Genomic DNA, 16632 nt, shown 5'->3' on the forward strand with positions numbered 1-16632 from the left:
TGCTATTAGGAGCATTGCAGTCTTTGCTGTTGGTGTTTGGTGCTTTAGAAGCACTTTTGGCTTATGTGTTAGCTTCCCTCCTTGTGGCTCCCCTGTCTTCCCTTTTAGTGCTAGGAGCTCTTCTGGTTGCTTGCCAGAGTAGTGCTTAGGAAGCACCTTGTTAGTTGTATCTAGCTTGCTAGAGCAGTGCTTAGGTAGCTGGTTTAGTTTTGTGTTTAGCTTATTAGTGTAAAGCTCTGCTTGTAGCTTGGTGCTTAGTAGCACCTGTTTAGCTTGTATTTAGTACCCTGCTCTGTTAGTTTAGGGCTTAGGAAGTCCCTTTCTTGAGCAGGGATTAGGAGCTCCTGTTTTAGTATAGGGCTTAGGAAGTCCTTTGTCAGTTTACTGTTAGGAACACTCCTGCTAGTTTAGGGTTAGGAGCACTTCTGTTTCCAGTCCTGGTCCCTATGTCATCCGGTATCCAGTAAGTCCTGTCGGCTACTCGAACCCAGGAGCTCAACTCTTGGGGGGCTTAGTAGCTAAGTACAGGTGAAGCTGTTGGACCAGTCCAGTGTGCTCCAGGCCCGTGTTCCGGTCCTGTGTCCGCCAGTCCGGGGGACCAGTCCAGGGTGTTCCAGTCTGGTGTGCTCCAGTCCAGTGTGTTCCGGTCCGGTGTGTGTTCCAGTCCTGTGTCCTCCAGTCCGGGGGATTCCAGTCCATGTGTTCCGGTTCGCTGGGCAGTGCCTGCAGTCCCTGCCGGTGTGCTTACCCAGTGTTGGTTGGTGGGTTTTGCCTGCTGCTGTCGCTCCTCGTCAGCAGCCCAAGGGCTCACGTTTGCTCCAGAGCCCGGCCCCGCGGGCTCTGAACCTGAGAACCTGACACCTTTATAGAATCAGGGGGATGGTGTCATCATTACAGAGTTATGCGAGACTCGGTCATAAGATGTCATTGATATGAAGTAGTAAAAGACTTGACACAGCTGTGTTTCGGCACAGAAGCAGGCCTCAGGGGCCCTTTACAACTGAACTAGAAGTTGAACTTGAAAAGCAGCAGACAAATCCCATTAAAGTTGTGTGCAACAAAACTTTATAAACTACCATTATATGTTATCCTACATTGAGCTATTATTGAAGACTTTGTATCACTCAAATGATTGTACTGTGCTATTCGCGACATAGACAGAGAATGTGGTAAAGGCGGTTAGCTTAGCGGAGTTTTAAAAAGGTTTGGACGGCTTCCTAAAAAAAAAGGCCATAGACTGTTATTAAATGGACTTGGGGAAAATCCACTATTTCTGGGATAAGCAGTATAAAATGTTTTGTACATTTTTGGGATCTTGCCGGGTATTTGTGACCTGGATTGGCCACTGTTGGAAATAGGATGCTGGGCTCGATGGACCTTTGGTCTTTCCCAGTATGGCAATACTTATGTACTTATGACATGCAAGGTAAACAATGAAATCCCCACACATAGTTCACCCACACATCCTAAGCTGGCCCCTGGCACTGCCCCTCTTCCCCATATAGGAGGAACAGCAATTTTTCATGGCCTTTTGCTGCTTGTAAACTCTGATTTTAGATTCAGCACTCACCTTTCCCAAATCCAGGTTCATGGCAAATTACATACTCAGGTATATGTGTTATTTCCCTTTCCAATAATAACACAATCTAACTCCCTGTTTACAAAGCCACACTAGTGGCTGCTGTGCACAATGCTGAAGCCGCCCTTTCAAAGTGAATGTGTCTGTACCTGAGGCAATGGAAGGTGAAGTGACTTGCCCAAGGTTATAGGGTGTTAGTGAAAATAGTGTAATTTAGACCCTGGCTTCCTTGGCTCAAAACCTATTTCTTTGGCTACTAAGCTACTTCTTCCTTCCAAAATATTTACCAGGAAATTTTTATGCTTTAATGTTGTGTGTTGCACATAATCACAGAGAGCCTGATATACAGCCAGCGGTGATCAGCCAGCGGCTGTGTTAAACCTGGAAATTCAATGCCGGGCCATGTCTGGGCAGTGGCATTGAATTTTCGGGTTTCTGGAGCCAGCTAAAGCATAGCCGGTTCACTGAGATATTCAACATTTAACCGGCTATGGGTTACTGCATGAAGACAGGACTGACTTTTATGTGGTCCTTTTTATGCAGTTAACCTGGCTGGTTAAGGACGTATACTCCCGGATTTTATGCAGTGCGACTTGAGTTGCGTGTGCAAATCTGGTCATATTTTGGATTTGGGTGTGCAACTTAATTAGCTTAACGAGCCAATCAGCACTGATAATTGAACTTAACAAGCAATTATTGACACTAACTGGAATTAATTAGAATTTACATGTATAAATGTCTAAGCGTATTCTCTAAAGTGTAGTAAAAGGGGGCCTGGGGTAGCGTCGGAGCATGGATTTGGCCACATGCCGAGGCCCCCTTTTACCACATTGGGTGAAAGGCTTTTATTTTTAAAAAGGGGAAATGGTTCTGTGGTAAGTGAACCACTTGCTGTGCAGCCTTTGCCCAGGGGAGCTGTTACTGCCACCCATTTAGGAGATGGTAAGGGCTCCCACTGTAAGAAATAAAAATGCATTTTCTAGCACCGGAGTTGGCACGTGGCAGAGGCTGGAACTATTGTCAGGCTCCTGCAGATGGCCTGATTTGCCCCGTGCCAATGCGGCGGTACCCTACCACCCTTTAGTAAAAGGGCCTCTCAGTCTTTGAGACTCCATCAAGAAAGTTGGATTTTCAGGGTATCCACAATCGATAGGCATGAGAGACATTACATACAGTGGATCACACTGTGGATACCCTGAACAGAAAGAGTGCAGGAGATGGGAGTGAGAATCATGGGCCAAGTTCACTGCATTTATCTTTAGAGCTGGCAATGATTGTAAAGCAATATCACTATTTTTTATTTATTTTGTAGCTTGTCTATATCTTAATTTCTAGTAGGGCAGGAGTGACTGAGAACTGTCCTTGTCCTGGAGACCCTGATACTAAATGATAGGGGGGGGGGGGGGGGGGGGGTCCTTTTACCGAGCTGCAGGAAAAAGGGCCCTGTGCTAGCAGAAGGATAATTTCTCCCGTGTGCCAGGGCCCTTTTTAATGCAGTGGGTAAAAAGCCCACAGACACTCATGGCCATGCAGCAAGAGAACTCTTACCGCATGATCATGTGGCGGGGATCCCTCACCACCACCCATTGAGGTGGTGATAAGGGTTCCCAAGGAAACCCAGCGGTAGCTGGGCAGCGTGCAGCGATGCATGATTACCACTGGGTTACCTGCTGCGCAAGCCATTTCTGGGGGGTTTCTTTTTACCCCGGAAATGGCACACGTTTGGGGTGGGACTACCGCCGGTGGCCACATTGGGCTGGTGGTAGTCCTGGAAGAGCGAGCAGTAAACCCACATTGGGCTTACCGCTGCGCTGTAAAAGGGCCCCTAGGTAAAAGAGGGCCCAAGGGGAGGGGGACTGGGGAGGGTGAGGAGGAGAGATCATGAATTTTCAGCACCTGTTGCTTTCATATGTCCAAAGTGTATGGTATTTGTATATTATGTAAGGTGATTCAATTTTTGTAGTTTACAAACATTATTTTTTGGAAGTTTTAAAGAAATGGTGTAAGCAAGATGAACAGAAGTGTAATTGGTCTTGCTGCTTCACCATCTGAGTGCAGTTGACTTTTCTAGAAAATGTAACTCTCTTTCTTGGTCCCTTTTACCTAGAAGAAGTTTTTCTCTAGAAAGCTCCCAACTGGAATCATAGGGTAGCTGCATGGGATCCACGTAAATATACTCATGGCCATCAGAGCTCACCGACTCAATCACTTTCCAGCGAATTTCATAACGTGGCTTCTGCAGTGCACAAAGAAATAGATCCTGTCAGCCAATCTCTACATCAGAGATTAAGAATATTCTAGGATGTCAGGCATTTTTTTTTCTTAATCCAATAAGTAATGGTGTCCTATAAAATATAAAAACTGTAAACACAATCCCCCCAGGACATGCAAAAATGCTTTCAGGCTTATTTTCGAAAGAGAAGGATGCCCATCTTTCGACACAAATCGTAAGATGGGCGTCCTTCTCACAGGGTCGCTCAAATCGGCATAATCGAAAGCCGATTTTGGGCATCCCCACTGCTTTCCGTCATGGAGATGACCAAAGTTCACGGGGGCATGTCGGAGGTGTAGTGAAGGCGGGACATGGGCGTGCCTAACACATGGGCGTCCTCGACCCATAATGGAAAAAAAGGGCATCCCTGACGAGCATTTGGACGACTTTATCTGGTCCAGTTTTTCTTACGACCAAGGCACAAAAAGGTGCCCGAACTGACCAGATGACCACCGGAGGGAATCTGGGATGACTGCCCCTTACTCCCCCAGTGGTCACTAACCTCCTCCCACTCTCAAAAAAGAACTTTAAAAATATTTTGTGCCAGCCTCAAATGTCATACTCAGGTACATAGTAGCAGTATGCAGGTCCCTGGAGCAGTTTTAGTGGGTGCAGTGTACTTCAGGCAGGCGGACCCAGGCCCATCCCTCCCCACCTGTTACACTTGTGGTGATAAATGTGAGCTCTCCAAAACCCACCAGAAACCCACTGTACCCACATCTAGGTGTCCCCCTTCACCCGTAAGGGCTATGGTAATGTTAGTAGTGTACAGTTGTAGGTAGTGGGTTTTGAGGGGCTCAGCACACAAGGTAAGGGAGCTACGTACCTGGGAGCTTTTTCTGAAGTCCACTGCAGTGCCCCCTAGGGAGCCCGGTTGGTGTCCTAGCATGTCAGGGGGACCAGTGCACTATGAATGCTGGCTCCTCCCATGACCAAAGGGCTTGCATTTGGTCATTTCTGAGATGGGCGTCCTTAGTTTCCATTATCGCCGAAAATCAGAAATGACCAAGTCTAAGGACGACCATCTCTAGGGACAACCTAAATGTCAAGATTTGGGTGTCCCCGACCTTATTATCAAAATGGAAGATGGACGCCCATCTTGTTTCGATAATATGGGTTTCCCCGCTCCTTTGCCGGGACATCCTGCGAGGACGTCCTCAGGAAAACTTGGGCACCCCTTTCGATTCTGCCCCTCTTTATTTCCCATATAGATAACACTGTTTTCAACCATCCGTTTTGAAAGAGACGTCAGACTAGCAGCTTCAAAGTCAACATTTGCCATCATCCAATGGCTTCTTTAGGCAGCAGTAAGTTGATACCATTCCATGTCTTTTTTAAAATATATATAGTGATACAAAACTTATACCAAGACACTTCTGTCTCAAAATTCAGACAATGAAGGGACAGAATGAATTGTGTCCTCCAAGTGAGCAAGTGCAAGGTGATGCATGTGGGAAAAAAGAACCCGAATTATAGCTACGTCATGCAAGGTTCCACGTTAGGAGTTACGGACCAAGAAAGGGATCTGGGTGTCGTCGTCGATAATACGCTGAAACCTTCTGCTCAGTGTGCTGCTGCAGCTAGGAAAGCGAATAGAATGTTGGTATGGAAAACAGGTGTGAGGATGTTATAATGCTGTTGTATCGCTCCATGGTGCGACCGCACCTTGAGTATTGTGTTCAATTCTGGTCGCCGCATCTCAAGAAAGATATAGTAGTATTGGAAAAGGTGCAGCGAAGGGCGACTAAAATGATAGCGGGGATGGGATGACTTCCCTATGAAGAAAGATTAAGGAGGTTAGGGCAATTCAGCTTGGAGAAGAGACGGCTGAGGGGAGACATGATAGAGGTATATAAAATAATGAGTGGAGTGGAACAGGTGGATGTGAAGCGTCTGTTCACGCTTTCCAAAAATACTAGGAGTAGGGGGCATGCGATGAAACTACAGTGTAGTAAATTTAAAACAAATCGGAGAAAATGTTTCTTCACCCAACGTATAATTAAACTCTGGAATTTGTTGCCGGAGAAAGTTGTGAAGGCGGTTAGCTTAGCAGAGTTTAAAAAGGGGTTGGACGGTTTCCTAAAGGACAAGTCCATAAACCGCTACTAAATGGACTTGGGAAAAATCCACAATTCCGGAAATAACATGTATAGAATGTTTGTACGTTGTGAAGCTTGCCAGGTGCCCTTGGCCTGGATTGGCCCCTGTCGTGGACAGGATGCTGGGCTTGATGGACACTTGGTCTTTTCCCAGTATGGCATTACTTATGTACTTATGTACATATGCAAATACATAAAATCCTGGAAAAGAGGCCAGCACTACAGTTACTCCTGACACCCTGTTCCTGTGGATTTGCACCTGAAGATACGATAGCTCTTTCCCAACAATTGGGGACTTCTAAAGTAATGTGTTGATGCTTCTATTATTAACTCAAAACAGGAATATGAGAAGCATTTACTGTGAAGATTCTTGTGGACTGGACTTTGTAAATGCTTATCTTGTAAATAAGAGCAGCAGATCCAGAGAAGGATTAAGGCAAAGCAAACTAGTCCTGTGCCTAGGGCCCAAACATCTCAGAGGAGACCTCTCGGGGTTAGATAGATTCCTAAAGGATAGATTCCTAAAGGACAAGTCCATAGACCGCTATTAAATGGACTGGAAAAATTCCTCATTTTTAGGTACAACTTGTCTGGAATGTTTTTACGTTTGGGGAGCGTGCCAGGTGCCCTTGACCTGGATTGGCCACTGTCGGTGACAGGATGCTGGGCTAGATGGACCTTTGGTCTTTCCCAGTATGGCACTACTTATGTACTTATGTACTTATGTATAATTCAGTGCCTCTAGGGGCAGATATTTTGGTAGGTTTGCTGCTGTTAGAAAGAAATGGGGAAAGGTCTATGGGGGGGGGGGGGGGGGGGGGAAGGGGAGAGTACAGTCAGAGATTTGTTTATTCCCTCTGCCCCCCTGTGCACCATACTCCAATTAGGAGGAGTCGGTGAGCGGTGCTTCTAATTGGCTGCTTCCTGCTCTGCTGGTTGTCTTCTCTATTCAGAACTATGTGGGCCTCATTTTGGGGAATTTTAAAAAGTATTTTATATTACAATGGGGAAAGAGGGCTAATACACTTGTTTGCCTGGTGTCCACCAAAAGGTTAATGCTGCCTTGAGCAGACTCACTTGGATTCTCAAATGAAAAAGTTGCACGGACTTATGCCAATGTCTTAACCCACCAGTTAGAATACAGAAAGTGGTTTTCCTGAATGTATTCTAGGTCTCTATGAACAATGAGATGATTACTTAGTCCCAGAGAGGTCTGGTTAGGCTTACACAATGAATGTTTCACCCCCTGGTCCACTACAATGTCTACGGACCATTTACAAGGAACGTTGCTTAGAATCCTAAATGTGATCAGGAATTGGCTCTATATATGTGTGTACTGTGGCCCCTAAGCTTAACATGTAAAAGGCCCCCACCAATTAAGTAGGAAATACATTTTAGATTTAATAGTTTTCCATAGTGAAGTGTGAGGACCTAAGCTGTAGCTTGTCCAGTTTATATGTAAACCCTGCCTTATCTATCTACACACATATATCTGTATCTATCTATGTGTATACACACACACACACACCTAAATGTGCCCACATTTATAGAATATACTGCCACTTGCTTAGTGTGTAAATGCAAAGGGAAGTTTACAGGGGAGGAGCATGGGTGGGCCACAGGCATGTCTAATAGTTACATGGGCAGTTCACAGAATACTGTAAGTTACACATATAACTGCTGCATTTAAGTGCATTCATTTATGCCTGTCGATGCTCACTTTAGGTAGTATTCTATAACAAAATCTGTGAGCCCAGATATAGAATTGCCCCATATCTATCTATCTATCCTCTATTCTATTGTACCCCACATTCCAAATATAATTCGTAGCGGATAGCAATCAGCAAACTACTTAAACATTTGAGAGATGTATAATTAACGACAGAATCATAGGTAATCATTAGGTAGAATGGAATTTGTCTGAGCTCATGGGGCAAAGTATTCCAGACTCTTGCACCTTGAAATTGAAATGAATGATCATAAAGGGATTATAACCGAATATTTCTAATTACCACAGTACTCAAGGCTCTGTTGCTATGGAGGGTTACCTTTTCTGTTATTGCCTGTGAAAGAGATCTTAGTAGCCTCAAAAGCTTGCAACTTTGAACAACCATTGATCTTGACTACCATGCACAACCATCCTAACAAAAAACATTTCCAAAACTATACCTTTTGCCACAGAACGATGAGGATCACCAGAAAAATCACTGCCAGAACCACCAAGGCGAGAAAAACCGAGATAATGATGAACTTGAAAGGCAAATCTAAAAGTAGGACCAAGACATGAAATGTAGCAGTGAATGCAGCTGCAATAACATATTGTGCACTGTCTTAAAATGTATCCTATGTCACTCTTGTAATGAACGGAGAAATATGGCGGCCACCGACATTATAAGGTACAATGGTAATGACTTACTTTCTACAGCCTTAATTTTAAAGCTTATCAGCAAACCTTAAGCTCAATAACGGATGGGAGACAGTACATACAGTAAACTACCAGAACATACCAGAAGAAATTTCCGCTGGGTGGGTATGATAATTAATACATCTTAGTCACTTTTCTTTAGGCAAATGTTCAGTTGAATCTAACTGGTTAGATTTTTGGCTGACAATATTCCTAAATATAGACTTGACTGGCTAGATTTAGGACTATTGCCCTCCTGGGCCGCATCTTAAAGAGAACACTCATAGCACCCAAGCAGAAATCTAATCCTGAGGCCCATCCTATACAAGTGCCCCCAAAATGAATGATCCCTCCTACCCCCCAAAGTCAAGGCTTCCTGTACTGGTTAAATCCAGCGATATTCAGCAGGAAAAAACTGGTTAGCTCTCACTGAATATTGCCGGATAGCGCTTAGCAGTTAGCCGGTTATATCACGCGATATAACTGGCTATCCACCGATATTCAGTGCATCGCAAGCTAAGTTTGGCAGCCAAATAGCAGGTATATCTTTGGCCAGGTTAAACTTAACCGTCCAGTGCTTAACACTGGCCCCTTCTTTATTTAGGAAGTTCATATCTGTTAGTTAAAGGCCTGTAAGTCCAGTTTCTGATTTTGTTTAATGTGTATTTTATATTCCCAGAAATTACTGGCTATCTTATATTGCAACCTACCTTAAACCTTCTTGAATGGGATTTGGTGAGATATAAGCTATCAATAATCCCCCAGATAAAGTTAGGATAGGTGTTTTGCTGTCCTAACTTTATCCAGGGACTTCCCAAGTTTGTGAACTAAAAATCATGACTAATTGTACAAGTTCCAGCTCCACCCTGTCTTTGTCCACAGACCACCCTGGCACTAACCAGATATACTGTGACAATCTGTGCCAATATTCAGTGACACTATCTGGTTAAGTGCCCCTGAATATCAATGGCAGAGCTGACCACAGGATTTTAACTGGGTAGGAGCCATTATTTCTAAGGCAAAGGTTGACTTCCTAAACTTAAGTAGTTAATGTTGAAAATCAACATGTGGAGGGTAATTCTATAAAGGGGCACCAATTTTTAGGAACCAGCCCCCCAATATTCAAAAGCATCTAACTAGGCAGGATCAGCATCTGGCCGGAAATGCCACGTAGCCAGCTATCCGCAAATTTTCAGCAGGACATGGCTGGCCGCGACCCACTGAAAATTCACGTTTTAACCAGATATCTGCTGATTTGCAGCGTGAGTTTAGTGGCCATATTTGTGAAAACCTGGAATATCTTTGGCTGGTTCAAACTTCACCGGCCAGAGCTGAATATCAGCTTGGCTGGTTAAGTTTGAACCGGCCAAAAATAAGTCAGGTATTCAGCGCCTGTCACTGAAAATGGCCCGGCATTGAATATCCAGGCTCAGCGCCAACCACGGGAGTTAGACGGGTTAGCTCCCACTGTCTGAATATCGGGCCCCAAGAATATGTCTATTTGGAGCCTCTTCTATTTGGCACCTACTTTCCTTTATAGCTTACTAGAATAACTGGGTACATACACGCCTAAAGTTAGGAACAAGAATTTAGGACTAGCTTCCGTAAATGGTGTCCAAATTCGGGTGACGAAAAAAATTCACACAGAGCGCTGTTCTATACATGGCACTCTGAGTTGCACGCCATTTACACAATAACACTTAGAGTTGATTTTTGCATCAAACTTTGGGTGTAAGGATTTACACCAATTGCAACCTGGTACAAATCCCTGCATTGTTAGGCGCGGATCCCCGGTATTCTGTAATACTGCTTGCATCTTTAGTGATCGCCCCTGACACGACCATGCCCCTCCCATTGCCATGCCCCCTTTTGAGTGGTGCGTTAAGAGATCTGCAAGTGGATCTTTACAGAATGGAGCGTAGCAAGATGCGCACGCAAATCCTAATTGTTGCCAATTAACACCAGTGATTGTTAGCATCCAATTATTGACGCAAAACGGCTCATTAGCCAATTTAGTTATGCATGCATCCCAGGATCATGTACAATTTTGTGCACAGAAATTTGTGAGCCGTTAATAGAATCCGGCGGTTAATGCCAGCCATAGAGCTGATATACATGTGCGCACTTATGTTCCCGTAATACATGTATAACATAGTATTCTATAAGTTACAGTGGCGTGAGTTCTGTCCATGTCCCACCCACACTGTACACCTACCTGTAAAAATAAATGTGCTATATAAGATATATGTGTATCTATAGAATAGCGCTTAGATGAAATTTACATATATGTCATTATTCTGAGTTATGTTGATAATTGTGGGTAACTGTTAACATGTACTTTATAAAATTACCCTCTTATTGGCTGTGTAAAAGTATCATCTCAGGCTAACTATTAGTTTTTGAAGTAAATTTCGATGGTCCCTTGACTGAAATGAGAAAAAAAACAGTCAACCAATGCTGGAAAGGTGCCCAATGACACTTCTATAAAATCTCGCACTTTGGGTTTCTATCACAGTAGTGCAATACCCAACAGAGAGCTTATCCCAGGCAAACTTTTTGTCAGTGAAAGGACAGAAGGGCAATATGGGCAGGAACCGGAGAAGAAAGAGAACCGGGTATTTGGAAGCTAAACTTGTGGACAAATTTAGACTGCTGTGGATGTGATCTGACAACACTCACACTGTGGTACCAAGGTGACCTCCTGATTGTCTGTACCCAAGATGTTCCTGGTAGAGCAACGCAGAGCCAGCGTTTCTTCCATATTCTGAAACGACAGCACGCTCTTCATCAGGTAGATTTTCCGGCCTTGTGGCTGCATGGAAGTAGAATTGATCTCCAAGTTCATTCCCTGGGAATTGTTTTCCAGTGCCTTCCAGGATTCCCATCCATGATTATTGCACCTTCAAGTTTGAAAATCAATGCATAACAAAGACAAAAAAGAAATATAAAACATTACACATTGAGGTTAATTTCATACCCCACTGATATTCAACACCATTTCATCGGCCAGGAACTACACCTGGCTGGTTAAATGGCACTTAGCCAGTTATCCATTAAATATCGCTAGTTAGCACCTAGCAGATAGCTGGTTATATTGTGCGATATAACCAGCTATCCACCAATGTTTGGTGTATCACTGGCTAAGTTTGGCAGCCACATTTGGCCACATAAATAGCAAGCCTATCTTTGGCCAGTGCCAACTTAACCGGCAAGCGATGAATAAAAATGGCCAAGTGCTAATAACAACATTAGTACTTGTATACGTTTCTAAGCAATGAAATTATATTGGTTAATAATAAACAGGGCGGGAGAAGCCTCAAGAAACTCCAAGCCAGCAGTTGAAAAAAGAGCAGGGCTTCTTCATCATTGGCAAAAAAAGCCTCCTCAATAAAGTTTAATTGTAAATAGTCTACTTTCAATAGCAAAAACTCTTTAAAAAAAAACAGTTTTAAATACTTAGCTGTGGAGTCTCTTTCTTCTAGCTATGCCAAAAAAACCAGACCGTGGTCATGGTCTGATTTTTCGGCATAGCTGGAAGAAAGAGACTCCACAGCTAAGTATTTAAAACTGTTTTTTTTTAAAGAGTTTTTGCTGTTTACTGTAGACTATTTGCAATTAAATTTTATTGTGGAGGTTTTTTTCCCAATGATGAAGAAGCCCTGCCATTTCAACTGCTGGCTGGGAGTTTCTTGAGGCTTTTTCCTCCCTGTTTATTATTAACCCATATAATTTCATTGCTTAGAAATGTATACAAAGAATCTTTTTTTTTTTCCATTTATATGGTTATATTCTTTGATGCTTTTTCCTCATTTATTTTGTAGTTTGTAATATTAGTACTTGGCTATTAGTGGATAAAATAGAAAATCAGTTTTTACAACTGTGATAAAAAAGGCCTTAGTGAGTGGGAAGGACCCGAGTAAGGGCATATTAAGGCCTATTTTTACCACAGCTTAGTAAAAAGACTCCTAAGTGACCTGCTATAAAATTACCCTCTACATGTACACTACGTTAGTGAAGGGCCTCAGCCTATCAGCAACCTGTTCACTTTGGGTATTACACTTACCGTCCTATTTTCAGACCATAGGAGACAGCTGGGTTGTCAACTGCGGTCCACGTTGAACCCGGATATTCAATGTCGGGCTATTTCCGGTGACTGGCATTGAACATTCGACTTAACTTTAACCGGCTAAACTGATATTCAGCGCTGGCCAGTTGAAGTCAAATTAGCCAAAGTTATTACATCTATTGTGGCTGCAAACTTGGCCAGTTTGACTTTTAAAATTGGTGAATTACCAGTTATATCACGAGATATAACGAATATCCTATCTTTAAGCCATTAACCAGTGATATTCAGCACTGGATAGCCATCAAAGTGTCATTTTAGTGGCCATATTCTTCTGAATATCGGTCTCTTATCATTTAAAATTCTCTCACACAACTGTATTAATGGACAATACCCTTATAGAATTCACTGTTTCCAAGTTCATTAGGGGGTTTCAATGTCAGAACCAGTCTTTTGGTGCATCTAATGTAAGTTCAAAAGGGTGATTCTATAACTGGGTGCCCTCATTTACATGTCACTTGGGTGCAAATATTTATTTATTAGGATTTATTTATCACCTTTTTGAAGGAATTCACTCAAGGCAGTGTACAGCAAGAATAAGTCAAACATAAGCAATAGACAATTACAGCACTAAAAATATTCAAATAACAATACAAAGTATGGCGTGGAGCGGCATAATTGAAAGAAGCGCCCAAGTTTTCCTGAGGACGTCCTTGCAGGACGTCCTAGCGAAGGGGCGGGGAAACCCGTATTATCGAAACAAGATGGGCACCCATCTTTCGTTTCGATAATACGGTCGGGATGCCCAAATTGTGAAATTTAGGTCGACCTTAGAGATGGTCGTTCTTAGAGACGGTCGTCCCCGATTTTTGGCAATAATGGAAACCGAGGAAGCCCATCTCAGAAACGACCAAATCCAAGCCATTTGGTGGTGGGAGGAGCCAGCATTCGTAGTGCACTGGTCTCCCTGACATGCCAGGACACTAACCGGGCACCCTAGGGGGCACTGCAGTGGACTTCAGAAATTGCTCCCAGGTGCATAACTCCCTTAACCTTGTGTGCTGAGCCTCCCAACCCCCCCCCCCAAAAAAAACATTCCCCACAACTGTACAACACTACCATAGCCCTAAGGGGTGAAGGGGGCACCTAGATGTGGGTACAGTGGGTTTCTGGTGGGTTTTGAAAGGCTCACATTTACCACCACAAATGTAACAGGTGGGGGGGGGGGGGGGGGGGGGATGGGCCTGGGTCCGCCTGCCTGAAGTGCACTGCAGTACCCACTAAAACTGCTCCAGGGACCTGCATACTGCTGTGATGGAGCTGGGTATGACATTTGAGGCTGGCACAGAGGCTGGCAAAAAATATTTTTAAAGTTTTTTTAAGGTGGGAGGGGATTGGTGACCACTGGGGGAGTAAGGGGAGGTCATCCCCGATTCCCTCTGGTGGTCATCTGGTCAGTTCAGGCACCTTTTTGAAGCTTGGTTGTAAAGTGTGGGAGGGTGGGAAAATGTGGGATATAAATGCTATAAATAAATAAATATATAAAAAAAATGGACCAAGTAAAGTCGCCCAAGTGCTCGTCAGGGATGCCCTTCTTTTTTCCATTATCGGTCGAGGACGCCCACGTGTTAGGCACGCCCCAGTCCCGCCTTCGCTACGCTTCCGACATGCCCCTGTGAACTTTGGTCGTCCCCGCGATGGAAAGCAGTTGAGAACGGCCAAAATCGGCTTTCAATTATGCCTGATAGTATGTTATATTACAATGGCAACACAATACGTATTAAAACATTTTAATTGACAGAGAAGAAGCAAAGATGGAACATACAGATATGTAAGAGAGTAAGAGGAGTTAGAAAATAAGGGGACTAATTTAAACAAAACTGCACATGAGGTCAGAGAGGTAATTAAATATTATCTCAGCTAGGGTAGGATTAGATAAAATGTCCTACTACAGTATGTGCAGTTGGTGCCACTCCTTGTGTGTGTGTGTGTGTGTGTGTGTGTGTGTGTGAGAGAGACTAGACATCCTTTGCAATTCCAGCAGAGACATCCACACAACTCCCTGCCACACATGTGTAAATACAGGCACTCTCGTGGGTAAGTGTACCCTTGTGTGTGTAAGTGGCAGCAAACTCACTGAGCACTGTTTTGTAAGGGTGCTATGTGGTTCCTGATCCGCCATGCTCCTCCCATTGCCACGCCCCTATTCAGTTGTATGATAAGAGATTTACGCACATGTCTTTATAGAATAGTGCTGAGCAAGATGTGCGAGTAAATTCAAATTGGTGCCAATTAGTGCCAACTCCACCCTCAGAATACCCCCACAATAGCTGGCTTAACTTAGGTGCTCATTTTCAGCTGCGATAACTGTTTAAGTGACGCTGAATATGAGCAGATAGTCCGAAGAAGCGATTTAACTGGCCAGCAGCAGCTATTGGCTGGTTAAATCGTTTTCAATATGAACCAAATCTGCAAATCTGTGCCAATTAACGCCAATAAGCATAAATGTTGTGCCCTGTTAGTACGTAAAAGCCAATTCACACCTAATGTAACAATTAAATTAGGCATGTAGTTGGCATTATTCTGTAACCAGTGCATGAAATTTTGTGCACTAATCATGAAATTGGGTGGGCAAGTTTAGGGGGTCTTTACTAAAGCTTAGCTTGAATTATCTGCAGTAGGGCCCATTTTATTCCTACGGGCCTTGCTGCAGATAGTTCGAGTTAAGCTTTAGCAAAACACCCCCTTAGTGAATTAAGGGGATACTGTGTTCTTCTGACCTAAAAATGCCCATGGGAATGCCTCTAAAAGTACCAACGTTACAGAAGACCATGGGTACAACCTTTTATTTATTTTAGTGTTCTTGCAATCCACATTTCCATGTTGACTAATGTAGTGTACAAAAAAGAGAGACTACAATTATCATAACTAAAAGCAGAACATGGTCACTTAAGCAGGTTCAGAGAAGAAAAAAAAAAAGGATGAATAATTCAATGTTAGTTCACCTTTTGAGGTCACTGCAGGCATACCAGGAGATTCCTGGCATAGGCATCCCTTCACTGATACAAGTCACGACATGTCCACCACTTTCTTGGTGGACATCTCTGAGCAGCAACACCTGGGCTGGTACTGTCCAGAGGAGGAAGACCCAGAAAAACAGAACCACAATGATCGTAATCAGCAAAGTTAGTTAGTTTATGTACTTTATCTCAGAGTATAAAAATGATAAACATGCATCTGCTGTGAATAAGAAATTTATATCTGATGAGTGCTGTACATGTAATTAATTTATATCACTATGAAAGTTGTATGTACACCTTTAGGACTGTAATAAGCAACGGAGGGAGATATCACAACTTCCCATGACTACCAATGTTCAAATGAAAGATATTCATTGAATGTACTACAAATAATTATTGTTTTGTGAAAGTGCTTTGCAACAATGCTTTTTTTTAAATACCTACCTCTTAATTCTTTACCACCATGACATTCATGCAGTGTTCAACAATTCTATGTCCTTCACTCAAAACCAATAAACCTTTTCAAATTCATTAGAAAACCTCAAGTGAGATTATTTTCCTTTACCAATTCCTCTACACCAGATAGCTTGGTGGTCAAACCCTGCTCTAAGTGAATTCCAGCTGCCCATTAATAGCAACGTTTTGGGACTTAGTATTACGGGATTTGCCAGTTATGGAGGGTGGTTTGAAAAGTGAAAGAATGGTCCCTACACAAGCTTTCCTCACAGAATGAATTGATAATTAAACTGTACCCCTTTGCAATTTATAATCCTTTGCAATACAATAAGCAAGTACTAAGGCAAAAGGTTTGACTGTATATTGTTCAAATTTGTAGTCTTCTTCCACTCCCTTTTTTAGGCTCCCAGCATCAATAATGAAGCTGCACAACTCAACAGCAAGTGAAAGCATTCAGTTCTTACTAACAATGGTAGTTATGGCATTTCACTCACAATAACACATAAGAAAAGAGTTCCAGATTTAAGTAATTGACTTTACTTGCTCTCTGAGTAGCACTTCTGTTATGTACTGTATTAAGTCCTTGCACTAAACAATGTCCCGGCTTGCAATTATCAACACTGATTGGCTTGTTATGATAATTAAGTTGCACATGCAATACAAAATATGTCCTGAATTGCATGTGCAACTCAAGTCACACTATATAGAATCGTGGGGGGGGGGGGGGGGGGGGGGGGGG

The 16632-nt window shown here is 43.2% G+C and overlaps 1 protein-coding gene across 1 annotated transcript in view; it reads right to left on the minus strand.

The window, feature by feature from the left end:
- The window catches only part of LOC115459682 (platelet-derived growth factor receptor beta-like), a gene marked incomplete at both ends in the record, with an annotated part of 45976 nt that extends 30430 nt beyond the window's left edge, over positions 1 to 15546 (minus strand). Inside the window, 4 exon segments of the mRNA XM_030189490.1 lie at positions 3683 to 3815; positions 8120 to 8214; positions 11034 to 11254; positions 15423 to 15546. Coding sequence (XP_030045350.1) covers positions 3683 to 3815; positions 8120 to 8214; positions 11034 to 11254; positions 15423 to 15546 — 573 coding nt within the window.
- Positions 15547 to 16632: the final 1086 nt, after the last annotated feature.

This window comes from Microcaecilia unicolor, unplaced genomic scaffold (genome assembly GCF_901765095.1).
Source record: "Microcaecilia unicolor unplaced genomic scaffold, aMicUni1.1, whole genome shotgun sequence".
Lineage (NCBI taxonomy): Eukaryota > Metazoa > Chordata > Amphibia > Gymnophiona > Siphonopidae > Microcaecilia > Microcaecilia unicolor.